Here is an 18,082-nt window from a genome sequence, read left to right as displayed (position 1 = left end):
GAGGTGGGCATCAGCACTTTCTCTGCACATTCCATTATGACCGAAGATTTGGCCATGAAGAGAGTTGCGGCGAAATTCGTGCCGAAACTGCTCACGGTGGAGCAAAAGCAACTTCGTGTTGAAGTCTCACAGGACATGCTGGATTTCACAAGCAGTGACTCTAACTTCATGAACACCATTATCAGTGGTGATGAGTCTTGAGTGTACGACCCAGAGACCAAATCCCAGTAGTCACAGTGGAAGCATTCCACGTCACCAAGACCAAAGAAGGCCCGCCAAGTGCGCAGCAACGTCAAAGTGATGCTGAGTGCTTTCTTTGACTCCCGCGGTGTGGTACACCACGAGTACGCACCACAGGGTCAAACAATCACCAAAGAGTACTACAGGAATGTCCTCCGTCGCCTACGTGATGCTGTGCGGCGCAAGAGACCTGAGTTGTGCTCAACAGGAAACTGGCGCATCCATCACGACAATGCTCCTGCACATTCCTCACACTTGGTTCAGACTTTTTTGGCGAAAAGTCAGACTCCTGTAGTTCAACAGGCTCCTTACTCTCCTGATATGGCCCCCTGCGACTTCTGGCTGTTTCCCAAACTCAAGAGGATATTGAAAGGAGAGCGATTTCAGACAAGGGAGGACATTATGGCTGCAACGACAGCTGAGCTAAACTCCATTCTGAAAGAGGCCTTCTCAGAATGCTTCCAACAATGGCAGCACCGCTGGGAGATGTCTGGAGTCCCAAGGGGACTACTTTGAGGGGGATTAGGTTTCCAACGCTACAATTATGCCAGTTTTTTTTTCTTCCACCAAAGGTCTGATACTTTTCTAACATACGTCGTACATTAGTAAAGTTTATTCAGTAGTTCGTCATCACTGACCTATTTTATTTCCATTGCAAAACATATGCCTCTCCCAGCGATCTCAAATTTATCCTGTCCTACGTCAGCTGGTTCCATTTTATGCGTGCAGATTTAAGTTCATCGCCCTGCCTAACTCTGTGCCATCCTCGGCTGCATTTACCATCCTTTGGTACCTACTTGGTTGCTCTAACTGACCATCATTCTGGATACAATATGGATAGATTAACAGCCCAAGACGGCAGCACTTCTGTAAAAGCCTTACTATAGTCAACCAAGGGATTCATTCTGCCCACTGGTGTACATGCAGACTTGAGTTGTCATGACCAAGCTCCCATCACTGGCACACGACAGCGTACCTAGTTCGCACATTGTTGTAGGTCTAATGTTGTGTTATGTGCATCTACTTGTCATTCAGCATTAATTTAGCGAAACCTGTCAACCATGCTTGAGTCACTTGCATTGTTCCTTGCACCTTTCAGAGTCTGCAGGCAGCGCAAAGCAAAAGCCAGGTCCAGGAGTTGGAAGCCAGACTGGAGCAGGTGGAGGCTAGCAACACCATGCACCAGAACCTGCTCCAGCACACCATGAACCAGATGCAACTGGAGCCCTTGGCACCGCCCAGCTGGTCAGAGGAGCCAGGTGTGTAGGCACTTATCGGAGATAGTGCCAGCCTAGTTTTTGCGATGCGATAGCTGTAGATTTTCGTCTTGGTATAGTTGTGAAGCCTCTTCTAATAATGCGTGAAATATGAACCTCTTACTTTATAGGGCCACTCAGTGATAATATGGTATGTGCCCCTGTGGTGAAAAGAACTGACAAAATTTCAGTTGTGCCTAAAGTGAAAATCTTAGCACACAGAGAGAGAGAGAGATGCATGCCTACATAGATTTGAAAGATTATTGCCATAATGCTCTCGCCACATGGCACCTTAGCACCTCTACTGATCAATCAGAATCTGTTACGGGGGCCTTGTGAGAAAGGCCCTTCAAGTTAATCTTTCACTCTCGTGGTCCTTTGCATCCTCAGCTTTCAACAACTCTGTGTTCAAAAGCCACATTAGGAACCTTTGTGTACCAAAATGGGAGCCAGTAAGCTAATTAATAAGTGTCCTTTACACATACACTTCATGCCATGTGTGTACCATGACTTGTATTAGCTGTGTATGTTGCACTATATGCATTAATTCAGATATAAACAGGTCCCTGCTTGCTGCACAGTTGCATTTCTGTTACGTCTGTAGTATCAACCTCAAAACTCAAGCTTCATAGGAATGCAACATGACGGCACAGCATCTAGTCTTCTGCAAGCATGTTTAGTCCATAACTGTGTAACAGATTTCTTTTGCTTTCTAATTTGTGCTCATGGTGCATAAATGCATTGCTCTATGCATGAGCGTAAAATAGAGATTATTCTAGGAAGCAAAAGTTACTAGGTTTTAGTATAGAGTTGTTCATTGAACTGTTGGCACAGGTTTTCTTGGCATTTTTCTATCTAGATTCTGTAGCGAAGCGTTCCAATTCAGTAATGAGTTGTCCTCTCGAGCACCTTCTAGTGGGTCGTCCTCTTCTCTGAGAGCACGCAATTGTAGCGAAGCGTTCGAACTCTGTAATGGGTCGTCCTCTCGAGCGCCTTCTAGTGGGTTGTCCTCTTCTCTGAGAGCACGCCCCTTGTGCGGAGAGTCGGCCCTGCCTTGACTGTCGCTGTCGTGCATCGTCAGCAATTATCGCGCGCATCGCACCGATAGTAAAAGCCTTTACAATTCTAATGTTTCCAGCTCATAGTCCGACATTATCTTCCTAGATATCATAACTGCTAGGCTGGCTTGTTTACACTAGTGGAGCTTTTTCAGCAGACTCCTTATAAATCAACACAAGGCATGTTTGACACATTTACAGAAAGCAATTTCAAGAGTACTTGCATCTGGCGAGTTACTTGGCTGAGAGTTCAAAATACATACATTTTTCCCTGTGTTTGATGTTGCTCGGATTGTGTTTAATGGCATGATTAACTACCTACTACGCTAGATCGCTCTGTCAAACCTCAAGATGTGTGGCGTTATTCCACAGCTCTTGAAAACTCTCTGCAAAAATAGAGATGTGTGCATGAATGCAGTGAAGTGACAAATTACTTACTGGCTATCACTACTAATGGTCATGCCTTTGTTGTTTCTTTCAGAGAGTGCACCCAGCACAAGGTCATCGTCGCCAACTGACATGTAAGTGTATGGGCCTCCTTCCTGTGAGCCTAGTGTTTATTCGCCTATTGCGAGACCTATTCGTACAAGTTTATGTTCAACTTCATTATAATGAGTGTGGACGTAACATATTACGAAGTCTAACAAAGTAAATCTAAATATGATTGTTGTGAATATTGGCATACAAGAAAGGTATTCTTGTGTTGAATTTCAGTTACCTTTTGCTGGACTGTCTTCCGACCCACCAAATTGTGATAATTGAGTAATGCCCTTAGGTTTCCTACATGTGCTAGCGACTTTTGGCATTCTATATGTGATGATGAAATTTTCACCGTACTTGATGGCAGTGTACCTTTGTACCATTTTGCATATTCATCCATTTTGTTTGAATTGTTTGAAACTCCAATTTGAAACTAAATTTCACACTTCAGCCTAGTTCTGTTTCATTCGTGCAACATTTCAAAAACATGAATTACGAATATAAATAATGTTAACAAACGTTTTTTCAATAAAACGGAAAGGCGGGCTAGTTGGTTTGGTTGCATAATGATAATATTGCGCACGTAACACAAAGACACAGACGAAAAGTGCTCTGGCGAGAGACATATCAAGGAATGTGAGAAAAAAAAAAAAAATCTGCGCTGGTCCTTGTGAACTTTTCGTCTGTGTTTTTGTGTTACGTGCGCAATATTATCATTATGAAATGTTTTTTTTCTTTGTCATTTTTTCTCTTTTGGCAACAGGTCAACATCAGATGCTCAGTCGCAGTGCACCACAGCAACATTTGCAAGGAGTAAAGTGAGTAGAATGTTTCGTTCAGCTTGTTCATGCGATTGTACTATATTAATAGGTATTGAACGGAAAGAACTGTTAGAACTAGGGATGGGCGAATATTCGGGCGTTTCGAATATTCCAGCGAATATTAAAGCATTCGAATTCGCTTCGATACGAATTTATAATATTCGAAATTTCGAAGTATTCGAAATGAACGAATATATGTATGTTGGACCGCACATAACCCCCTGTAAAGGTGGTTTCACTGCAGCGTCGGGTTGCTGTGCCGTGAAACTACCCATCCAGGGGAAATCTGCACTGCCGCGAAGCCACACTTCAAGGTTAAGTGTACATATTTTTTTAAGTTTAAAAGCGTATTATATGGGCTTATATGCACTAAGGATAGTAATTTTTAAATTGTAACGTATTGTACCCCTTATAACTTGCATTCTACTGCTATTCAAATCTTCATAATGTTCAAGCTTGCTTCCACTTCATTTCAAACCAAAAAAGTGAAATTCACTCATACCTAGTTCAAATTCTTAAAAATATTGTGCAAGGGTCATGACAAAAATGCTCATTTTTCATAATAATATGTGGTACATGCTATTCGAGCTATTCGATTAGAAATTATTCAACCAGATCACCATTCGCTTCGGATTCGCTTCGAACTTCAAATTCACTATTCACCCATCCCTAGTTAGAACGTAGTGCATGTACATTGATCAAACACTGTCACCAAATCTTGTGATGTGACTTCTACGATCATTTATCCGACACTTCTGTTATGTTATGACTCGTTCTTTTGAGCAAACAAGCTCTGCCTCATGCAGTTGAGGGCCATGCATGAGGGACAACATTTTGTGGCTTGCCCATTGGCGTAGGATTGGTCTAAGCTTTTTAGATTTACCAGCATGGTTAGCCGGTCAATCTAACAGGTTACAGTACGACTGGCAGATCTCAAGTAGATTCTAGGTTCTTGTAAACTAAACCTGATATTCGCTACCTGTCGCAAACAGAGGTTTGCGATGGGTAGCGAGGCACTGGAAGTGGTAAGGGAATAAGTACTTGGGGCAGGTAGTACCTGCAGGTCTGAAGTAACTAGAATAAGAATGGGGTGGAGTGCATTTGGAAGGTATTCTCGTATCGCAAATGGCAGTTTATGGGGCAGAAGCCTGGAGGCTTACGAAAAGGGTTGAACTTAAATTGAGGACGACTCGGCGAACCATAGAAAAGAAATTCATAGGTGTAATGTTAAGGGGCAAGAAGAAAGCGGTAGTTCAGGGAACAAATGCCTCTTAATGACATCTTGGTTGAAATCGTGAAGAAATGGGCAGTGCATGTAGTGAGAAGCAAAGATAACCGCTTGTCATTAAGAGCAAGACTGGATTCCAAGAGAAGGCAAGCATGGCAAAGGAATGCAGAAAGTGGTGGGCAGATGAGATTAAAGAATTTTGAGGAGATAGTGTGGCAAGCACGGGACTGGGCTAAGTGGAGAAACATGGGCGAGGCCTTTGCTTTGCAGTGGGCATAGTCAGGCTGATGACGACGACTCTGTGCAGGCACGTCGCAAGACAGCCACACCTCAAGAGCTCCTCTACTACAGACCCGCACCTATGGATGCATCTCTTCCATCACTCTCGGGCATCACGGAGGACACTGGCAGCGACATGGCATCATCTGTCATGACCTCATCTGCCATGACTTCATCCGTGTTTGGTGACATTTCGGATGCTATGATCATGTCTCATCCTGACGGTGGCTGCCTCAACCTAGGAGTAGATGCAAATCTCCAGCGGGTGCTCAGTGCGCCAGGATCTTTAAAGTAAGTCCTTCTGAAATTTTTGCTCTCCCACATTTTGCAGTTTCATTCTGGTGCTTAAGTCCTGCTTTGTGTGGCTTTTGAACTGTGCTTGGGTGCTCGAAAATGGCTATAGCTTCACTGCTTCATTGCGCTTCTGCCTCGGAACTCATGCCTTTACCTTAACAATGCTTCACACTAACCTTTCCGTGTGCTTGGGCACTGGCTGGGATGAGTGAGGTTCATTTGAACTTTCAGTGAACCTGCTAACATAGTATTGGAGGCCTTAAAAAGTATTGCCAGGATTAGGATTTAGGCCAGAGAACTTGTAGAAGTCATCTGACAAACTTCAGCAACCAAAACAGCCGTACCTTTTCCGTTTAAGTGAAGTAAAATAGTATAAATGCCCTGATGATTAGAAGTTTTATGGGCACATTTTTGTAAGATGTGACGCCACTGATTTAGCGCAAATGTGCAATTAGAATAAATGCTTCAATTAAGGCTGTATTTATCTGAATTTCCAGTCTTACAGCTATTGTAAATGTCTTATACCTGTAATCAACTGAATTGATACTTGCAATCAACTGATTTGATACTTGTTATCAACTGAATTGAACTAAGTAATATGGCTAATGGACAAGTAGACTACAAACAGGTGTAACTTTAATCGTTAGATTGCAGTAGTGATATTGCAAAGGCATCAAGAGCCTTGTATTTGTTCTCTAAGGAGTGTTTTAAGGGCACTGTAAAGAAAAACTGAAACCTTGACTACTTTTATTAAAATTAAAAGACATGGGAAGACTGAGATTCTATGCGATGCTTTGATTAGCCATTAGAGCAAAAGGGCATGTCGCGCTCGTGTAACGCGGCTCTGTCGTTGCCTCTAAACGCAGAGAAGTGGGCGTTGACCCAATGCCACCTCCGCGTGGTGCGCCCGGACTTCGCCGCCCCAAGCCTCCCACCAAGCACCTGCCCCTCGAGCTCTCTCCTATGCTGAGGAGAAAGTTCTCAAATGCTAACAGTAACCGCCACTTGCAAAAGTAGGTGGCACTCCTCCCTTCCGACGCCGACTACATCGCTCGCTTGTCTCAAACGCTTCTTGCGTGCGTGTAGCATGGACAATGAGATGCACACGATTTTTATATATTTGCCTGCATGTTTTACTCAATGAACCAATGTACTCATTTTTATTTCTGGACAACTTGCTAAAGACAATGCCATAACGAACTTTGGTTTTAGTAGGTAAAAGTGCATGACGATTCTTGCAATTCTGCGCTTTGTGAAACTAGCAAGCAAATGCTGAACTGCAAAGAGCATTTGCTTTTTTTTGAGCTGATTGCTGCTATCGAACATTGGCGTGCTTTCTTTGGGATGCACGTGCTGGTATTGTGCCGTGCTTGTACCTTTGCTCATTCTTCGGGCCTGTCTAGGCAGTAAAAGCATGTCATACCTTGTTTTCTATTCTTCTTTGGCTGTTGCACTTCCTGATCACTGCTTGCAACTGATTGCTTTTTTTTTTCTCAAACCATCTTGCTGTTGCCGCCGTTGTTAATATTTATTCACATGTTAAAATTTTATGGGACCCTGCATGATTAAGTTGTTTTAATGGCAAATGATATGGCAGCGAAGCACAATGCCATAGTGTTGTGATGCTAAGCATGATATCTACCTTAGACTTTTACCGCTAGTCAATGCATGGGGAAGTATTTTTACATGTATATGACAAATACTAGTTGTCTGTTCGAGCTTTACCATGGACTTGTTCTATGTTATGTTATGTAATTGGGACTGCTATTAGAAAATGAATTGGAAATTTTCACAATCCAAAGTGTTGTTTTAATATAAGGCTCTATATTAACTGAACTTCTAGTCTTGCAGCTATAACAATGTGTTTTACTTTTAATCAGCTGAATTGAACTGAACTAAATAAAATGGCTTTTTTACAAGTAAACTGCTCAGATGTTTATCTTTTAATGGTTAGATTGCAGTAGTGATATTGCAAAGGCATCAAGATCCTTGCATTTCCTTTCAAAGCAGTATGCATCACAGGCTGCATATAAAACCCACCAGCATTTGTTAAAAAGCTAAAGCTAATATGCTAAGACACTTAACATTTCCTGCATTAGGACTGTCATGACAATTACTGGATTATAGTTTATAGGTCAAGGTAAATGAATTGTGAAAATTATTAATGTTTCTAGGTGCATTTCCAGTGTTGATATTGTCTGTTTCAGTACTGTTAATGCTTCAGTTATGAATAAACGTCGGTATTTGACTTCATATCGATGCAACTGTCTTAAATATCCTAGTTTTGCCATTTCTCTGTAAGGCAAGAGGCTTAATTTGTTCGTTATGCTTGACAGCTTACAAGGAAGCTAGCTTTAGAATAGGTATGGGAGCGACCTTTCTCCTTCTTGCTTGACTGAGAATTCTTAAAAAAAAAAAAACGTCGCTGGAGCCAGTGTTTTGAGGAGAGATTTGTCTTCAACTGAAACGTTAAATTAGCAGCCTTCCTTGTGCATCGGCTTTTAATCTCTTCAAACCTCAGTTTCCTTCCTTTGCACTTATCTACTGTTGATTGCTTGAATGTGTGTGTGTTTGAAATGTCCCAGTCCCAAGCTAACCTTGTCTTACTTGTGTGTGGCAAAGTCTTGCTTAAAAGCATATAACGTTCGGTGGTGTTAATTCAGCTGTTTAATGCATTAAGGCTGTTGTGATAGCACTGCATTGCATTCACTTTTGCTCTCCTGCAAACTCTACATAAGCTGCCTGTAACATAGAGGAAATTGCAATTCGAGAATGAAATTCTGCTCAGCATTGTCTTGCAGAACTCTAGAATTCACTTCCTTCGTTGTTTGTACATGTTGCTGCACTTGCATTTTACAATGCAGCATTAGTGCATAATTCCAGTTAATATGCTAAGATTCTTGCCTTTGCCTACAGTGTGGCTGCTATATGACAATTCTCGGATTATATTTTATAGGTCAAGCTCAATGAAATGCTTGTTATATGGGCAACTGCTTTAAGCCCTGTTCAAACTGAAAGATTTCCACTTGGCAACGAGATTACTAACACGGCACACAATGTCTCGCAACAGAAAAAGGCCCTCGGCGCTTCTCTCTGTCCAAGAGATTTTCGTTGAACCAATCTGAACATGGGTGGAAGGGAAAGTATTATGAGCCATGGCCGCTGTGGAACGCTGCTGGTGTCGCAGCATGGTCATGACCATACAAAACATCTCTGAACTGTTGGCGTGTGCAATGAGCCATGGCCAGGCCAGAGGGAAGACTCAGCGTACGCTCGCTTATGCATGCGCGTGCATGCATAGACTCCTCTTTAGCCCAGCCATCAACTTGCATGGCGAGAGCGTCGGCATGAACACACAATTACGCCTGCTCAAGCGACAAGGCTTCCTGATGTGAATGCGCCTTTAAAGTTGAGTGTTTGCCCAAAACAATGCCTAGTTAACTTGCAGTTTAGATGTGCGCATTACTGTAAAATCTGTGATACGAATCTCAAAGGGGAGCCAAAATATTTGTATCGCCTGATGTTCCATATCGGCAAAAAATTAGCAAAATTGGTTTTAAAGTCGCGATATACGCACAAAACTCATTTCTGTAGAAAGAAATTGCGTATGTCCTTCTGGGAAACACTCGAACAAACCATGGTGGCTGCCGCGAACGTGCATCAAAGCTACACCTTGCGTCGTTTCTATGATTGCAAGTGCCAAAGTCGCTCCACCATAGTCGTAAGTGAACGATAGAAATGCTGAAACACTTCGTGCCTTTTTACGAATTGATTCTGTTTAATATACCACTGCGTTAACCGTGTACTTTTGGAGCTAATCGATGATAGCGTTGCTAACGACCACAGTTCGTGCATAGCAGTTGCGGCAAACGGTAGTTCTGTTTTCAATCAGTGTGCGCTTGCCACTCGCATGCCTTCAGAACTGCGTCGTTGCGATGAGAGCGTGCACCGCAGTTTTGTCCACAGCGGTAGCGGTAAGCAGCATCACTTTGACTTCGTGAGCACTGGATGCGCGTGTACTTGAGGATTTTCGTTGTTGCCATACATGAACGTGCCGAAAGAGACTTATGGGTTTGTCCATAGTGCTTGTGGCAAACAGTTCTGACTGGGTGTGCCTGGCTGCACGCGCGCACTCTGGAGCACACTACTCTCGGCCAGTGCTCGACGGTTTAGGTACCCAAGTTCGTATCGCCAGTCGCGACGGCCAGGGAAACTTACAAATTCGTATCGGCTGGGTTCGTATCACCGAGATTCTACTGTATTTAGTGGCACCATGTATGTATCACATTAGGAATGACTTTGGCAAGCGCTTGAGTATTGCAAGGTGTAGAGGACTATAAATGTTTGATTGAAAGACTCTGCTTTCCAACAAAACACAGCAGTGGAGAACACTATGCCCTAAATTGAAGGAACGAGGGATTGTGCTTAAAATGTGTTGTAAAAATGCGTAGTGTATTTCACATGGCACATTTATCATGTGTCTGCACGAATTGTTGCAGCCGCTGCGAATTCTTGTGCTGTGGTGCGCACAATGGAAATCGTTGCAAATTGTGGTTTTGCTTTGATTCGGCAAATTGTGTGATGATGGCAAAGTTCTTGGAAGCTATCTTCCTGTAATTGCAGTCTGCATGCTGTGTTGGACATCCAATGCAGTTGGCAATTTTAATTGCCAGCCAGTTTCCAACCTGTAACTGATGGAGATGGTCTTCTCAGTACTGTAAGCATATCACTTCACCTACACTTTGAAGAGAGCTCTTTGTTGCTATGGGTACCTATAATCGCACCATAGGCATTTTGATGAATAGAAACATTAGTTTTTATCCACAACCAAAAGGTATGTCCATCAGAATCTCCTTTTTTTTGAGTGGAGCTGTATATGGCTAGGCGAAACCAAGATTTCTCCATCCTGTGTGTGCAAAAACTCCTAATACATATATGCCACAAATTGGGCAAGCCCCACTGCTCACCACTGGCCTGCAGGCAAAAACGTATGTGCCACTGAAATTGGGTCAATTCTACTACTCACCACTGTTCCGATAAAAAGGAAGAAAACACAAGGGAGGCTAACACAAATTAAGATTTCTGGACAGACGTAACCAATAACTGAGAAGGACTTCAATGGACCTTCGGGATTATCTAGTGATACTCTGGGGCTGCACATTTCAGCTTCACTGATTAACCATTTGGGTGGAGTGCATGGGCGGCGATTTCTTTTGTACAACTAGAGATGGAAAATTGATGAACACGGGGTGCCTGTTCAAGAATTTTTAATCTCTTCAAGCCTGCATCGGCCCCGAGCTTTTTTTTTTTACGCTAGTAATAGCATAATTATTTTCTTTTAACATCCAGTGAAATCCAATTTAAAATATTTCTGTACAGAACTTACCTACGTTGACAGCCACTAAAGTTAACTGAAAACGTAACATTTTGAGGCATATTCAAATGTTCAAATTTCCCATACAAATTAACAGTGGCAAGTGTGCCATTCAGCCAAGCGTGTTCTTTGCTCTTGTCAAATTGACGTTTAATTTGGTGGAACCCTTGTGCAATATAAAGAATCTCTGCAACTGCTGTCCTGCACAACAATCTGCACAATTTTACTCCATTTGCCAAGATGTCAACTATCTACCTTGCGGACTAGTCTTTGCAGTTGTGAGAGCTCTCAGAGCCATACAAGGGGACGACAAGGTTGGCCTGTGAAGGGACAACTGCTTGTCTGCCTCCACGCTCTTGTCACATGCTTGTTTTGCTATGCATAAATTTTTATTCAGAGATGCTGGCATCGATGCCACACCACCACCGTCGCCCCCTGTAAATCGGAAGGTGAGGGACAACAATGTCTTCTCAAGGCTCACCAGCACCTCCACGAATCCATTAGTCAAGCCAGACAGGTATTTCTTTGCCACTTTTGGTTTTTGTTACACAGTGCTTGCAAAACACTTGCATGCTGTTGCATAGAAATACCTATGCCATTAACCTTGTTATTACCCCACAGGGCGTGTCACATTCATTCCTTCAGCAAATAACTTGCATTAACTTGAGCGATTATGTAGTATCCCAGGCATGAAGTTGGCTGCATACCAAAGAATGTACAAGAGATTAAGAGCATTATTGCTGTTTGCTTTTGGGAAACATGTCATTTGTTCTTCACCACTGTGCCTTCAAATGATAAAAAGCTCACATTGTCTGGCCCAGCTACATGCTGAAGGCAGCATGTAAGTAGAAATGTGGTTTAAACAAAATCTGACTACACTTAAAAGCAGTTACATCCGTCAGTGGTATTCGGTTCTATACAAGTTAAGTGACATTGATTGGGAGGTATTTGGTCTTGTCAACGATAAGAGGCCATTGCATCTAATAGGCAGCTTGGACAGTGTATGCAAGTAGATCATACACTTTTTACTGTAATCCATCTGAGTAACACTGCTGAAATTGAGATGCATAATAGCTAACTCTGTTGGTACTGTGTGCCGTGCTCATATTGGTGTCATTGCCAGTGGGTAATGTTTCACGGTAAGCCTCTAATGTATAAAGTTCTGCATTTTCAGCCTCCTTTAATTGTCTAGTCAAAAAACTTTCACACGCATCATCCACATCAGCCAGGCTGTGAACTAAAACATGTAACACTGAAACCTAAATGTAACGGATTATTGTATACAGCAAATATAACAAAGGAAATCTAAAAACTTTTCCCTTCATGCCCATATCTGCATGTAGCAAACATACTTGAAAACCGCTGCTTTGTGCTGCGTTCGTTGCACGTGAGATGGGACTGTTACGAGAGTGGACTATCTCGTCCAAATTCATCTCTATATTTCTTTGTCTCCTCAAAGCAGTGCATAGGAAGACAAGGAACTTTACGAGAAAGAGCACAAAATGAAAGTGAATGAAAGCTTTGCAAAAAGCAGCCATGCAAGGGAGTGTGGCTTGACGTCACCTGCATTTTCAGAGAAGTGTGCGGGCTTGCACATTTGCACCTATTGCCTTACAAAGAAACTGCTTGTGGTTGAGCCAAGCACACCCTGTGGTTGCTTCTTTGCTTGTCCTCGTTTAGCGAGACACCACATGCCATAATTTGCTTAGAATTTGAACTTGCCTGTGCATGACTGCTGTACAGCAACCATGCCTGTACAAAGCCTTCACGCATTGTTCTGGGACATCTGATATCTTGTGTGTATTTGACGCAGAGGTGTAATCAGTGCGTTTGAGGGCAAGCCAGGCTATTCGCGGAGCTCCCCACTGGTCTGCACGCACGTGGCAGAGGGCCATAGCAAGGCTGTCCTCTCCCTGGCTGTCACAGACGACGTCCTGTTCAGTGCTTCAAAAGGTGCATTTCTGAAAATCTGTTACCGTTTTGACAATACATATTCCACAGGTTTCTAAAAACAGTAATGCTTACGTCTATCACACGCGCAAGTTATTAGCAAGTTTCTGTACTGCGTACACAGCATCAGTCATGGCGTTGTGTATGTAAGAACGTAGAGTTTTGCATAGTGCTCATGAGCAGAGCTACTGTACAAGCACTGTGTGAAATGGGGCGTTCTTGAGTTTGCAATGCCATTACAGAAGCTATGTTTGCTGTACTAAAACTTGATATTTACGAACCGTATATTTGCTATAACACCTTCGTGTTGCATTCCTTTGTTCAGTTTCCTACATTAACTTTGTTTTCAATAAACAGTATGAATAACATCCGTTGCCTAAACGTAAATCTAATTTGTTTTAAAATTGTAGTGGGGCAATATATTTTTTCTACAATACATGAAAAAAAATTTAATCGCCAAGCTGTCAGTCTATTTGATAATAGTGCTTTAAATTGTCCATAATTACTGCAAACTGTACTGCTGTTCATAAATTACGCTGCGCAAAGTAAAGCCTCAGAACTATAAGTACTCAATGCTTCAGTGGTTTAAGATCAGTAATAATTAAACTGCTTGTTACATTGCTTTATTGCTTCTCAAAAACTGCTTTCCTTGACATATTAGATGCAGCTGGACTTGAAACAGCATGTTTGAAAAGATTTGTGGACTAGACATTCGCAATACTATGTTAAGCTGAGCGTGGTAGATTATCCACTGCAAAAGGCGAATTTTTGAATGCAACTATGTATTCAAAGAGCTAGCCCAAATTTTGACACTGAAAATCTAAAACTCTGAAACATTCTAGTTACGAGGCTAAACTGGGAATTAGTTTTGATTCCAGAGTGCCACAGCATTCACATTTCTTGAAGTTGTGCTCTTTTGTCCAGCCATGATGAGACTCCTATTGCAGACAGCTGCCATCTTTATGAAAGGGAACATGTGAATAAGTGGCAGATAGCCTTGAAGCCTACATGGGGCACGGCACTGCGACAGGATATAAAACAAACGAGAGCAATGCCATTCTTTCTACTGCCTGCACCCTTTGTTGCAAAATTTTTTATACTTTTCATTTGCCCGGATGCTTCCGAAGCTGTAATAGCAATCATTATCGAAAACAATCCGGTTTTGCTGAAATGTCTCAACGAAAGATGTATATAGAGAACGTGTAAAAAAAGATAAATTCGTCACAGGAGTGTAGCCAGTAGAAGAAACGGCACCGCTCCTTCCTTTTATTTTCACATGTCTCCATAGTGCCGCGCAACATGTGGGCTTTGAGGCTATCTGCCACGCGCTCGCATGTTCCCTTTCATAAAGACGATGGCTGTACTTCCATGTACTATTGATAACAGTAATTCACGGCTTTCAAAACTGCAATCTTTGTCACTGCCAAGGTGGGCCTCAAAGCAGGCAACTTCGTTTGCTTTCAGACCGCACAGTGAAGGTCTGGAACTTGCACACGGGCCAGGAGATTCACTGCTTGCGAGGCCATGCAGACAATGTGGTGGCCGTGCGCTACTGCGAGTACCAGCGCCTTACCTATACGGTTTCCACGGCCTTCATCAAGGTGTGGGACGTGCGAGAAAGCCCCGCCAAGTGCATCCGCACACTATTGTGAGTACGAGCTGCTGCTGCTGCACATCTTCCTTGCATCTGTATCAATGTCCAATAATTTGGCGCTTCTAAATGTGCATGTGCATTACTGCAGAACACCTCCTATGTAATGCCTTAATGCTAACACATTTCTCTTGAGTGTACCGTTAAACCTGCATGGACTTTTTTTTCTCTTAAACAGAGGTATTGATAAGCAATAAGTATGAACATGTGTTGCCTTGCTTGCATTGCTCAAGGGGCCTTAGCATTCCATGTAACTTAAAAATGGACAAATGCTAGAAAAAGGTAGATGTATGGCATCTGTGTCGCTAACTTGGCTCTATCATTAGACCTGAAGCCAACTAGTCTGCCTCTGCGGATAATAAAAAAAACATAAGTGACTCTACACTCAGTACTATAGAAAGTGGTTTCACTTTAGGCTTTCTACAAAAAGTTCTAGGCACTAGTTATGTTATGACTTTGCCTTGTGAGCACACACATATCCCCTCTTGATAAAAGTGCATGTGATGATAAAGGTGCAGTTATATCCCTCAGGATTTTATCCACCATCTTTGACCACTATTGTACTGTATTGTCCAAGCTAGAAACCTTGCATTTCTTGACCATTTTGCACTGGTTCATGTAACCACTTGTCAAGAACTAATAAGACATTAAGCTCTCGCTTTTATCGCTTCCAGCTCTTCAGGCCAGTGCAGCAGTGGGCCCGTTGTTGCAGAGTCTGCATCTCGCAGCCTCCAGATTCCACAAGGGGAAACGCGCATTCATACCATTGAGTTGAGCCCATATGGTAACCTGCTCTTCTCTGCTGCCTCGAACATCGTTCGCATTTGGGACATTCGCAAGTAAGCAATTTTTCGTAACTTTAAGACATGTCGGTTGGGCAGGCCCGAACATGCCTGTACAATGGCATAAATTATATTTGCTGCATTGTACCTAACAATTCATTGTATATCCGTTACGTTGATAGCTCAAGATGGAATAGTGGTGTGGAGTGAACCCTTTGCCTTCATTTGCTTCCTCCTGGCCTTTGACTTTGCAGGCTGTGTTGACTAAAAATAATCATGAGTGACAACACTTCCAGCACTGGCAAGCTTGACTTGATGTGGCAGTGTTCAGTAGCGACATCATGTAGGCCACACAGATGCCACAGACAGGCAATACCATGTTGGTGATGCACTGCCACTTTTTGTATATAATGCAGTTTTTGGTCGTAACAAATGTAATTAAAAGCCAAGACTCGCGACTCTATCAAAATTACAGTATCAGTGTTTCAAATCGTGGGATGTAACAAACAAGTCAAGGTTCTGCTGTACATGAACCATTGTCAAACCTTTTTTCCCCTTGCATCTTCAGGTTTGCCTGTGTTGGCAAGCTGGCAGGTGGACACCAGGCAGCGGTGATGTGCATGGCAGTGGACGAAGTGGATAATGAATCCAGCCTTGTGATCACAGGCTCCAAGGACCACTACATTAAGGTCAGCAGCAGCATTTTGACAGCGTGGCATGTTTTCTATATGGCACTAGCCTAAGCAAGTGCTCATTTGTGGTACATTGGCATGGTTTATCTTTGTGTGCCTTTCTTGTGCTTTGCAGGTGTTCGAAATCCCCGAGAGTGGGAGTGGGGTCTTCACGCCCAAGGTAAACCTGGAGCCACCCCACTACGACGGGATCCAGAGCCTTGCTGTCTACAACGAGTACCTATTCTCTGGATCACGCGACAGGTGCATCAAGAAGTGGGACCTCGCCAATCGATGCCACATTATGGTATACCTTACTCATTGTTTGCTACCATGTAATGATTGAAGGCTGACTGCAATAAAATTTCAGTCTAAATTTGTAAATACTGCTCAGGGCGTTCTTGGCAAAGCTTGGCGTTACTAGAATTGCAGCACACGGCTGAACAAACATGAGGACAGGCCAAGACACCTCACCCGTTTCCTTTTGCCTCATTTCGTGCGCATGATAAATTTTGTATACATATACATGTCTGAATAAACCAAACTTCTCGGTAACATGATTAACCCTCTAGCTGGTCTCAAACTGCAGGGCTGGTAACTGCCTAATTTTCTTAAAAGTAGCATTTGCTTAGCCTGTGCATCTGGTGGTTAGCAAATCGCAATATTTTTCTGCTCCTAATCTCGGATTATGCCAAACACTTGCATACTTAGTAGTGAATTGCTTGCCTGAGCAGTAGTAGTGGCCAATCGGTTCTGCAGTAGCCCACAACATTAGGCCTGCAAATTTAGGTATATGAGCAGGGCTGTTCGACGACATTGTACGGATTTTCCCTCTGCACCGTGACATAAATAGAACACTTCAAACAACTCCTAACCATTTGGAATGTGCACATACATTGGTGCTAAGCTGGTAAAGTTCTCATGTCTGAACAATCTCTCGCAGATTACTTAAGGAGCCTGTAAAGATTGCTCCAGAATGACTTCTTCCCAATTCCTTTGTAGTCGCTGAACCAAGCCCACAAGAATTGGATCTGCGCACTTGCATTCATGCACAACGGCAGTGCCCCGCCTGTGCTGCTGAGTGGCTGTCGCGACGGCCTGCTGAAGATGTGGAACACTGAAAACTGCTCGCTCGTTGGCGAGCTTAAGGCGCACGGCTCCACCATCAATGCCATTGCCACAAATTCGTCCTGCGTCTTCACGGCGTCCAGGTAAGGGTCTACATTATTGATTAAATTGTTCAGTTGAAATCCTTTTATCCCTTAGCCTGTCATCTGCCTGTCCTGTATTTCCGGCACTCCAAATTTTTTGTCCTAATTGGCTACATCTTACTAATAAGCTATAATTTGGCACTTAAAGAACTACCTGGCTGGTGCAGTGCAGGTGCTCTTGTAACAGCGCACATGTTGCCATTGATCATACTAGTACACAGGATCAAATGTGAATTTCAGATGTCTAGGCTCTAGGTCAGTTTGCCAAATGATTCTCCCATGCTGCTCAGAAAAGAACCAGTAGTGCACGTGCAGCTGCAGCCACTATTGAACGGGGACCCAGGAACCCGTAGCAACTCTGCAGAATGCCACCACTGCTGCGTGCCAAAGACTTGCTGTACATGCACATTCAAAGCAATCAGTGGAGCGTCCGTACAGTTTTAGTTAGTCTATCGGCTGGAGTGTGAGCATAGTGATGAATTGTAGCAGCATCATACTGGATGCTGTACTAATTGTTTAGATTACATTTTCTCCACAAGCCCTCACAGTAATGGCGCTCCGCAGAGTGCTACCACGGGAATCCCTTAAACAGTGCCTGGACAGTGCAAGTACACATTGTCTCCATGAAAGCAGGGTTGCCATAATTCACGCACTTTCACTTGCTGGAGCAAAGTTCCGTATTTGTGTAGCTCAGCAAACAAATTGCTCAGTGATCACTAGGGTAATAACTAAAATAACATTCCATGTCTGTATGAATATGCTCTACATTACCCAAAATAAAATGTTT

General features: G+C 43.0%; 1 protein-coding gene across 3 annotated transcripts in view; it reads left to right on the top strand.

Annotated features, from left to right (window-relative positions):
- The window catches only part of LOC119404528 (kinesin-like protein KIF21A), an 85,097-nt gene that overhangs the window by 64,865 nt on the left and 2,150 nt on the right, over positions 1-18,082 (top strand). For 2 of the 3 annotated variants that reach the window (XM_037671065.2, XM_037671064.2), the window contains exons 21-32: positions 1,340-1,499; positions 3,036-3,075; positions 3,798-3,852; positions 5,391-5,653; positions 6,523-6,669; positions 11,428-11,547; positions 12,844-12,983; positions 14,445-14,628; positions 15,306-15,470; positions 15,982-16,102; positions 16,221-16,391; positions 17,087-17,295. In XM_037671065.2, the coding sequence (XP_037526993.1) occupies positions 1,340-1,499; positions 3,036-3,075; positions 3,798-3,852; positions 5,391-5,653; positions 6,523-6,669; positions 11,428-11,547; positions 12,844-12,983; positions 14,445-14,628; positions 15,306-15,470; positions 15,982-16,102; positions 16,221-16,391; positions 17,087-17,295 (1,775 nt within the window). The remainder of the gene's footprint in view (positions 1-1,339; positions 1,500-3,035; positions 3,076-3,797; positions 3,853-5,390; positions 5,654-6,522; positions 6,670-11,427; positions 11,548-12,843; positions 12,984-14,444; positions 14,629-15,305; positions 15,471-15,981; positions 16,103-16,220; positions 16,392-17,086; positions 17,296-18,082) is intronic. The other variant, XM_037671066.2, reaches the window with a different exon arrangement.

This window comes from Rhipicephalus sanguineus, chromosome 9 (assembly GCF_013339695.2).
Source record: "Rhipicephalus sanguineus isolate Rsan-2018 chromosome 9, BIME_Rsan_1.4, whole genome shotgun sequence".
Lineage (NCBI taxonomy): Eukaryota > Metazoa > Arthropoda > Arachnida > Ixodida > Ixodidae > Rhipicephalus > Rhipicephalus sanguineus.
This window is presented reverse-complemented; position numbering and strand designations above follow the sequence as displayed.